This window comes from Pseudoliparis swirei, chromosome 7 (assembly GCF_029220125.1).
Source record: "Pseudoliparis swirei isolate HS2019 ecotype Mariana Trench chromosome 7, NWPU_hadal_v1, whole genome shotgun sequence".
In the NCBI taxonomy this organism is placed as follows: domain Eukaryota; kingdom Metazoa; phylum Chordata; class Actinopteri; order Perciformes; family Liparidae; genus Pseudoliparis; species Pseudoliparis swirei.
The window spans coordinates 19,422,205-19,432,430 of NC_079394.1; the positions used below are offsets into that span (position 1 = coordinate 19,422,205).

General features: G+C 44.0%; 1 protein-coding gene and 1 pseudogene across 1 annotated transcript; one reads left to right on the plus strand and one right to left on the minus strand.

Annotated features, from left to right (window-relative positions):
- Positions 1-1,505: 1,505 nt before the first annotated feature.
- Positions 1,506-6,273, plus strand: LOC130196946 (uncharacterized). Its single transcript, XM_056419389.1, has 21 exons — positions 1,506-1,525; positions 1,604-1,680; positions 1,759-1,854; positions 1,942-2,066; positions 2,392-2,535; positions 2,604-2,678; positions 2,777-2,941; positions 3,017-3,113; positions 3,198-3,415; positions 3,492-3,648; positions 3,724-3,932; positions 4,021-4,138; positions 4,421-4,617; positions 4,685-4,799; positions 4,880-5,049; positions 5,122-5,204; positions 5,283-5,413; positions 5,500-5,689; positions 5,784-5,925; positions 6,000-6,117; positions 6,191-6,273. Exons 1-21 carry the CDS (start codon positions 1,506-1,508, stop codon positions 6,271-6,273), a joined length of 2,730 nt encoding a protein of 909 aa, XP_056275364.1.
- A 343-nt stretch (positions 6,274-6,616) lies between these two features.
- On the minus strand, positions 6,617-9,691 carry LOC130196103 (perforin-1-like; annotated as a pseudogene).
- Between the last annotated feature and the right edge of the window lie 535 nt (positions 9,692-10,226).

A 10,226-nucleotide genomic window follows, 5' to 3' on the forward strand; every position in this document is an offset into this window, starting at 1 on the left:
TCATCGCCCACGTGAGCATTAAAGTCTCCTAGGAGAACTATGGAGTCGGCAGGCGGTGCCTTTTTCGACTCTTAATAACTAAGGCTGGTCAAATACAGAGAAGAATTTCCCCACTGTGTACATTTTTCTTTTTTATATTGCTAAATCACTGTAGTCATGACCACACACACTTGTATTCCAATTTGTTTTATTCAGTTCAAAGAGGAACCTTAAAAATATACAAATGACTGAGTAAACACTTTAACATTAACACTTGTAGAGTTAGAAGACGCACGGCACTTATACAGTACAAATGCAGCAGCTGCTTCATCTTCTCCGTGTCCCTCCGCACAACATATTTAAAAGGAGTAGAAAGAGCAAAGAACAGTTTTTGTCGTTTTACACTCAAGAGACTAAAGTTTGTGTACTATATTCATCGACTACACCCACACAACCATGTATGTTCAGTCAGTCAGCCTCTGTCAAGAAGATTGACGTAAATTTGACATCAGAATGAAAGGCGGCACTTACCACGGCCAGAGAAAACAATCTGTCAGACACGTGCTGACTTTCTCAGACATGAGTCGATAAAGTTTGATCAGTTGTGGCGTCAGAGGGCGCTGGAAAGTAAAATCAGTACTTGAAATGCCACCCTATCGGGTATGAAGGATGGTATAAAAACTACCACTCCATCACTTTCCTTACCAGCCTACGGTACCGTTATTGGAATGTGAACATGTGAATAGCGTATAGTTCCCAAGTAGAAAATGGAGGTTACATCTGATTTGCTACAGATTGGACCATGTTGAAAAAAAAGCATTTGCGAATCGAGCCACGGCAGGCGAGTCTCAAAACCCATGCACAAATGCGTAGCGATCCACAAACCAATGCATTGCGATACACAAACAAACTAATCAAAATATATTTCTGTGTGCATTGGAATTTATTTGTTCTGTGTAAATAAAATGTATTTGTGAATTGTTCTGTGCGCATTTGTGAATTTGTCTGTTTGCATTTGTGAGTCTCTCTGTGTGCATTTGCAATTATTGAGACTGATCTGACCCCATAACATCACAGTGGAAAAAGACCTACAAGACATGAACTAATGTTAATGGAATTGATGTTTATGGCGTATATATGTATTTCCCAAAATCTGAAGCCTTTTTAAAAAAAGGGGAAGAAGAGCATACTTGTTTTGTTTCCGTTTGTGTTTTTAGTTTTGTCTTTGGGGAAAGCAAACATTGGGATGTCAAAGAGTTAGCAGTTAGAGAAATACTGAACTCTGGCATCAGGCAAAACCAGATGGAAGATCACCTGTAACAGGTCCCTTTTGAAACAGCTGGTGATGGTGTCGGATGTGTATTGTAATTAACTGATGTATAAAACAGCTGGCGATGGATCAGTAAGCAGTCAGTCACTTCTCTTCAGAGTTGGCCTGTTATCGGGTGTATTGGGTGTTCAGTGCCAAGCTGTGATAGTGATTGGATTCCTCTAGTTCTTTTGTTTGGCTGCCCTCGGACTGCAAGATGTGTAGGCTCGGGAACATGTAAGTTTATTTACTTTCGTTGTTCTTAGACTGCAAGCTGCACACTTTATGTCTCTAAATAATATGTTTTACTTGAAGTTTGCTCTGGAACTTGATGGCTGCAGTAATCCTCTTGGGTCAAGCAAGGCCAAATATGAAGGGCAATTCACAGTCAAGTAAGCTGGAATTCAAACGATTCCTTCACCACTGTTACAGAAAGTTTACTACTCCTCACAAGCCTTTTCTGTTAGCAGGCAGTGGCTTGCATTCAGACTGCGTGGGTAATCTAATGAGGCTGTCATTGGACAAGGCCCTAGCAGTGGGCAATGGGCTTGAGGTGGAGGCCATCAGTAAGTATACAATCTGTTAGGAAGACTGATTGGTTAACACTAGCAGAGGGGTGTCCTGTCATGCTTGTCTTTATTTCCCCCCCCAAGATGGTACCGAGCACATTGTGATAACACCCAACTTGGCTGCTCAGTGTGGATACAGCATGGAGTCTGACCCGTGGGGTAACACCAGAATCTACTCTTCTCTGCTGGGCTGCTACGTGGACAACCAAGTATGTTTGAGCTCATCTATCAGATGACATTCAATTATAATTTCACACTGAGAAAGATGTTTGCACATTTGTTTTAATTACTTACAAAAATGAATTTTACTAGACTTAGTTTTAGCCTGTCAGTATTCGTGCTGAACCGTTTTATAAAGCAGCCATCTTAAATGTCCAATGTTTGACCTGTGAAAATGTATATGTATTTTAGTAAAATAAATGATAGTTTCCCTGATGGTGCACATCAACTAGAGTGAATATAAATAAAAAAAATTGCTGTATTTGAGCGTGACTCTTATAATGCCAAATCCTTGTTCCCGCATTTAATTGGTAGGACGACCAAACCTTTAATGTTGGCTTAAGGCTCCGGCTGTACGGCCCCAGTGGATCAGACTTGGTTACCCATGATGTGATGCAGACTTGCAGCTACACTCGCTGGGCCTCTCGAGAGATTCTCTGCGACAGGAACTACATGGAAGTGGGTCACTTAATATCGATAGTTCGACTAACTTGTCTCTCACAATCTAAGCCACCTCTTGTTTTTAGGTGTCTCACCACATTGCTACTCCTGAAGCTAAGGGTCAGACTCGAGATGTTAAAGAGATCGACATCATTCCTGATGTATGTTTAAAAATTCTGGTTGTAGTGGGCTTGCTTTTCAACCTGCACAGTTTGTCTCATTCAACAGAGGAATGTAGTAATTCTCCCCTTACCTACAGGCCTCTGGGGCAGCACATGGCATCTGGAAATTGGCATTTTACACCCCAGAACCAGTGTCGATGGTGCTGAGGGAGGCTGAACAAGCCGGCTATGGTGCCATGGTGACCTCAACCCGTCTGGTTCTGCGATCCCCCTACAATACAGCAGAGACTACATCGGAAGAAGTAAGCAAAACGCCTTTACATAGTTTGCATTAATCTTGGCTTTGGAAGCGTTGGAGTAAACCTGCCATCTTGTAGGTGGATGGAGTCTCCATGGAAGTGTTCAGGGTGAGCGCCTACTACAAGGCACCACATGGTCTGGCTGTGGTGGACTTGGCAGCTGCTTGTCCCACAGGCACGTCTCGCACAATCGGTGTATGACCATTGTCTCCCTTAGTTTGTCACGCAGATGCATCAACAGTTGGGTTATCATTAACAGGTGGAGTCCTCTTCGTCAACAATATAATCTCTTGGCACGTACCACACCGCATGACACCACTGGTAGATGGCAGCTTTAAAATCCGAGAAATGCACATGGGCATCAACGGCAAGAGGCTTGATAGATCTCAGATGGCTGCACGAGGGTACACGCTGTCCGCCACAGATTTCCACATCGTCATTGAGATCCCAGTCGGCTCGCCTGACGGTCACTATAAGGTTGGGAAGTTCTCTAGCTTAGAAATGCAAGAGTAACTTTTTTGGAATGTTTTAATAATGTAGTGAATAATTGCAGAGCCATGCCCCAGATTACCAGTACCACATCACCTATCATGTGGAGCCCATGCTTGAGGTACTGTGGAGGACCACTGTCTCCCAAGATGACACCAGATACAAGGTTTTGTTTCCCATTACCACCCCTCTTATTCTTCAAGCTCTCCATGTCCAAGAAAGTAAGTCATTATCTGGTAGATGATGGAACTTCAGGCTAATGCAGAAAGGCTATTAACCTGTTTCCTATTCCTCAGATACTGTCCCAGAGGCCCGAGTGTTCAGCGTTGTCTTGGGGCCCCTTCTTCATGATGTGGTGCTGAGGAACATCACCTTCTCCACCAGTGTGCTCACTGTTGAAGAGAGCAATGCCAGAGGTTTTACCGTCCAAGAGCACCGCCACTCCAATGGAAGCAAGAGCATCTCTGTTTTAGTGCCCTTTGATGCCGATATCGTCCTGAAAGATGCAAGTGAAATTATAGATGCTAAACGTCACATGGCGCCAGCTTATTTGTTCTGTTTCAGTGACATGACTGAGATGTTTATGCCTGCAGAATCCTGAACCCTTGGTTACAACCTACTTCCTCTCTCTGATATTTGGGTTTATCATCCTTCCTGAGGAAACTCTCTTTGCCCACCCAGTCGAGTTGCAGGCATCTCTGCAAGATGTTGGTGAGATATTGCTTTTCACAGTATCTAGCTCACAATTGCTGTGGGGAGAGAAATCAAACTAATATTGCTATGACATTTCCCAGGTATGTTTAAAATGTATTCATTTTAAATATTTACATTTTTGGTTTTTTTCAGGAGAAGTAATCTTATCTGTCAGTCAACTGAAGGATGTGATATGGATGCTAATTGACAAACGCCTTGGGTGTCTTCCTTTTAAATATGACGCCAACGCACCGTTACAAAGATGCTCAGTCCATTGGTCAACCTTGTCTCTGCTTTTAGATCTACCCACCATCACTGGCACCTGTGACCAGAACCAGTTTTACATCAGTGTGAAATACGGGAGTCAAGGCAACAATTTCAAGGCAATGGTTGGAAATCAACAGCTGACACCTGAGATGGCTGACTACCAGTTCCAAGAAAACGGCACACACTTCAGCGTTATTCTTCCGTATAATGCCAAGGACGTGAATTTCGAGGTAGGTTTCACAATAACATTTCACCTTGACTCAGCTGCACCGGATAACTTTCCTCTTTGTCTTACAGCTGATAACATCAGATTCACTAAGGGCCCACGTTGACTTCTTTCTGTTGCATACCCATAATGAGTGGGTGCTCGCTGATCTCCTCTTGTCCTGCAACTTCCCCTTAACAACAACTAGTAAGACTTAATAAATGTTTAGTGTTTGTGCTGATGGGACTGCAGGACATTTTCTTCACCCTTACTACCTCTACCCTCAGAGTGCTACCCCAATGGAACGATGGCGGCTACAGCTGTGAAGGTGGATTCTGTGACCAATATGATCCCAAGTAGGCTGACCCTAAAGGACCAGTCTTGCAAACCGACATTCAGTGGTGATCGCTTTGCATATTTCTCCTTCAATGTTGCATCCTGTGGAACCACAAGAACGGTAAGTGTGTATTCACGTTGCATCTCACTAATATTTTGTCAAATTCTCATGCCTCTGGTCTTTTGTATGAAGTTCTTTGACCACTACATGCTGTATGAAAATGAGATTGCCTTGCCTTACAACAAAGGAGCATCGCCAGTTGGTCCGCAGTACAGGTAGAGAGACTCGTCCAATCTTTGGTCCTAATATACTTTCTCGTGAGCTCCACCTCTGTGTATTTTCTTTTCTCCAAGACAAACTATTTCCTGCTACTATGTGGTCAATGAGACTCAGACTGTTGGCTTCAGCGCAAACCCAAGACTCAATGAACCCACCACAGAGATCGGCTCAGGACAGCTGATGGTTCAAATGAGGCTATCCCAGGGTAAAGTTGTCTTCATTAAAACCTTGTTTTGGCAACTGTACCCTGTCTGGGCAATGCCTCCTTCTAATGGGACTCTCCTTCTACAGATTCATCGTACACGCTCTTCTACCAAGCGGCAGATTATCCAGTTGTAAAATATCTGAGGCAGCCTTTGTATTTTGAGGTGAAGCTGGTTGAGTCTACTGACCCAAATTTGGAGCTCATCTTGGAGAGCTGTTGGGCTACACTTGATGAAGACCGGACGTCTCTGCCTAGCTGGGATATCATTGTGGACAGGTAATGAGAAGCATACTGCCAGGTGCATTCTCAACTTTACATCTGACTTGTTATAATTGTAAGGGATTGAAATGTATATTTTACCCCTCCCCAGCTGTGAGAATCCTGATGACAGCTATGTGACTATTTTCCATCCTGTTGTGAGTGACGCCAGGGTTTTAGTCCCATCCCACATCAAACGCTTCTCAATGAAGATGTTCACCTTCACTAAAGATGAGGAGGTTCTGAAGAACGAGGTAAAATAAGAGTTGTGTATATTGGTCACGTCCCATAATCCCCCTGTGTTCTAAACCCTTCTGTCCGTCTACAGATCTTTGTCCACTGTGATGCTGAGATTTGTGACTCGCACAGCCAAGCAGATGGTTCATGCAGAGGCCAGTGTGTGCAACCTGCACACCAGATGAACTACAGACGACAGGGAAAACGGGGTACGGGCCATCTGGAAAACATTTGTTAACTAAAACTACATGCAGTGGACTGATATTGTCCTTTTTCTTCTAGTGCAAAGAGGAACAGACTCCACCAACCACAGGCAAATCTCCTCCGGGCCGATTGTTTTAACCTCTGCTCAAACTTCTGAATAAACAAATGTCTTTAAACTTCTGAAATCATCTCTTCGCTTGCTTTAAAAAGTCATTCTTCCCCTCTAAGGAGGCTCTGACCCAAACTGCTACAGGCCGATTTCCATCTTGCTCTGTCAGGCCAAAGTCATCGAAATTGGTACAGAAACAAGACCTATGTATATATACACACATATATATATATACATATATATAGACATCAGCCACTTCAAAGAAAAGAGTGAGTTTTGTTTCCATTGTGGTTTGATACATTATCTATAAACTCGAGACAACAGTAGCCTAAATGTCCCATCAGAATAACTTTATTTTGTTATGTACAGCAGATTCACTAAGATTTAAACTTTGGTTAGTTGTAATCCAATAATCTACTCGGCATTGGGGGAGTACCGCCCACACCTGTATCCTGTCAGGTGAGCGTCACACCTGATGGTGTAGGTGAAGTAGAGCACTCCTTTGCTCAGCTGACAGCTCAGAGCGTGAGTTCCTCGCTCGGGGAAGACGACGCATATACCCGCAACGTCATTGTAGAACACATCTCGATCCCAGACCTCAACGACTAACCCAGTTCTACCGATCCAAAGTCGTAGGTCACGTTCCACGCCGGGTCGTTGTCCATCACCGTCTTGGTCTCCTCGTACACGCCATTGTAGAAGATCTTCACGTAGGCGTCTGTTTTGGTGAAGGTGTCTGCCCTCAGACCTGCCGCCCTGTGGATCTCCAGTCAGAGTTCCCCTGCCGGCCCGCAGAGGACAGCAGTTGTGGTCCAGGTTGGGAGTCGGGGAGCAGTTCTTGAAATGAGCCTGGTCCTCCTGCAGCTGGTTATCTTTAATATACTCTGTGACGGTGCTTTTCAGATTCACACTGATTTGGGAGTCCTCTACCAGGTGGTGCAGAGGGAAGATGGCATAGGAAACCACATCAGGGTTGTCGTGAAGGCTGCCCATCCAGCTCTGGTATGCTTCAGATGGGTCTTCCTGGTAGAGGATGTCAGGGAAATACCTCTCCCCGCCGATGACCTCGATCTTATGGGTCATGAAGCCTTGGTAGAAGCCCATGCTCATGTTGCCCTTCAGGAGGTTATCGCACTTGTTGGACAAGGAGGCATTGCCAGGGAGGAAACCCAGGGTCATTCGGAGTTCAAAGTTCAAGCAGTTTTTGATGTCCGACTCAGAGAAACCCTTCAGTGTGGCCAGGCAGGTCCTGAAGGCGGTGATTCGCCTCACCTTACCACCAAGCTGGACCTAGGAGACAACAAATTGGGAAATTAAGGCTTTTTTTGGGTAATCTTCAGCATTGTTGGCACTAACACAGACCTCCATCAAAGGGACACTCTGCTGCAGTTGTGCTAAGGCAGGAAAAGACCTCTACGAGCCCCTGACCTGGTGTATGTAGTGCGTCCCGTAGGTGTCTATCAGCCGCCTGTAGAGGGCTCTGTTCTGGCTGGTATTCAGGCTCTGTGGGAGTCTCTTCAGATGCTTTGTGAACTCTGCACTCAGCTGGGGATGGTCGGCCAGTCTGTAGCTGAAAAGACAAAGAGGCACGTCGCGTTTAACCGTGATGCAATGGACTTTTTTTTAAACTCGTATCGTGTCAAACAGCCGGGTGCACAAGATCGCGCTGAGCATGTCATATTGTATTTACTATATTGTTGTATTTGTTGCAATAGAGACTGAAATAAAATATGCAGATGAATCCTTGAATTTCAAGAGGCTTTGGCTACATCGTTAATATAAATGAACAAAATAGGGCCCAAGTTGGAGCCTTATATATGTATATATAAGGCTCATATATGTCTATATATATATGTGTATGTACATATATATGTATATATATGTGTATATATATATGTATATATATATGTGTATGTGTATATATATATACTGTATGTGTATGTGTATATATATATATGTATATATATGTATGTATATATATATATGTGTGTATGTGTAAATATATATATGTGTATTCTCCGAGTCAACAGAGGTACAAAACAAACACACTATAATAGTAATAATAGTAACCGTAATAATAATAGAAGTATGAAACATATTTAAAAAAACACTGTACATAGTGTGGTAAAGTGTATGCAATATTAACAGTAATAAGTAGGTAAGTAGGCTAGTGCTGTACCTAGCTTGTAAAAGGAAAGAAAGAGGGGGAGGGGACAGTGATATGGGGATATTGCACATGTTCAGATGTTGGGGGAAGGTTGTGTGGGGCTATTGCACTGATTGTAGTGTTGCACATTTTTCACAGTTTCAAGGAGTGCCTCTTCCTCAGTCGTTGTGTTGTGCCATCAGTCTGACTGTGGCAGGGAAGAAGCTGTTGAAGAAGCGTGTCCTGTGGGTGACGATGCTGTCCGCTCGGCTGTGTCTCAGGTTGTATGTGCAGTGTTTGTGTCTGAGCAGAGAGTGAGCAGGATGAAGTGAGTCTCCAATGATTCCCTCTGCTCTTTTCCGACAGCGCTGCACATACATAGAGTCCATGGACGGAAGTTGTGTCCCTGTGATCCTCTCTGCGGTCCTTATGACTCTTTGCAGAGCCTTCCTCTCTGCCTGGGTGGTGTTTCCATACCACACAGTGATGCCTGCGGTGAGGATGCTCTCGATCAGTCCTCTATAGGCCTGGGTGAGAGGCGGCAGTTCAGACCAGCTTTCCTGAGCATCCTGATGAAATAAAGCCTTTTCTGGGCCTTTTTCACTGTGGCTGTGGTGTGAAGAGTCCAGCTCAGGTCAGATGTCACCTGCATTCCCAGGAATCTGTACCCGTCAGCCCTCTCCACCTCAGTCCCTTTGATGATGAGAGGCTGTAGAGGGGGAGGGTTCTTCCTGAAGTCCAGTATTATTTCCTTGGTCTTGTTTGTGTTGAGGATGAGGTCGTTCTCCTCTCCGTAGACCAGGATGTTGTTCACCAGGGTCCTGTAGCCCGACTCATCCCCGCTCCCCTTGATGAGCCCCAGGACGGTGGTGTCATCGGCGTATTTGATGAGGATGGTGTTGTCCTGGGTGGAGGTGCAGTCATGGGTATACAGGGTGAATAGTTTGGGGCTCAGGCAGCAGCCCTGTGGGGATCCTGTGCTGACTGTGAGCTCGGTAGACACCCGTCCTCCCATTCTCACCACCTGGGGTCTTTCTATCAGAAAGTCCAGAATCCAGTTGCAGGTGGGAGTTGGGACGCCGAGGTCTGTCAGCTTCTTGATTAGTTTTCCCGGGCGGATGGTATTAAAGGCAGAACTATAGTCCAGGAAAAGCATCCTGGCATACGTTCTGCGGCTTTCCAGGTGTTTCAGAGTGTGGTGTAGAGCTATTGCTACCGCGTCATCCACTGATCGGTTGGGGCGGTAGGCAAACTGGAGGGGGTCGACATTGTCCGGGACCGTGTGGTTGATGTGGGTGAGGACCAGTTTTTCTAGGCACTTCATGGCGACTGGTGTGAGTGCCACTGGCCTGAAGTCATTTAAGGTGGGTGTCTGGTTTTTTGGGGACTGGTATGATGTATATATATATATATGTGTATATATATGTATATATATATATGTGTCTATAAATATATGTGTATATATATATATACACATATATATATACACACATATATATATATATACAGGACTGTCTCAGAAAATTAGAATATTGTGATGTTCTTTATTTTCTGTAATGCAATTAAAAAAACAAAAATGTCATGCATTCTGGATTCATTACAAATCAACTGAAATATTGCAAGCCTTTTATTCTGATTTATTGCTGATTATGGCTTACAGCTTAAGAAAACTCAAATATCCTATCTCTAAATATTAGAATATCATGAAAAAGTATACTAGTAGGGTATTAAACAAATCACTTGAATTGTCTAATTAACTCGAAACACCTGCAAGGGTTTCCTGAGCCTTGACAAACACTCAGCTGTTATAAATCTTTTTTTTTACTTGGTCTGAGGAAATATTAAAATTTTATGAGATA

Bases quoted from the DNA above. Each gene is read 5' to 3' on its own strand.
- LOC130196946 (XM_056419389.1), top strand. From the start codon at position 1,506: ATGTGTAGGCTCGGGAACAT. The intron at 4,139-4,420 runs GTGAGATATTGC...CTCTGCTTTTAG, and splicing joins GGCATCTCTGCAAGATGTTG to ATCTACCCACCATCACTGGC. The intron at 5,414-5,499 runs GTAAAGTTGTCT...CTCCTTCTACAG, and splicing joins TCAAATGAGGCTATCCCAGG to ATTCATCGTACACGCTCTTC.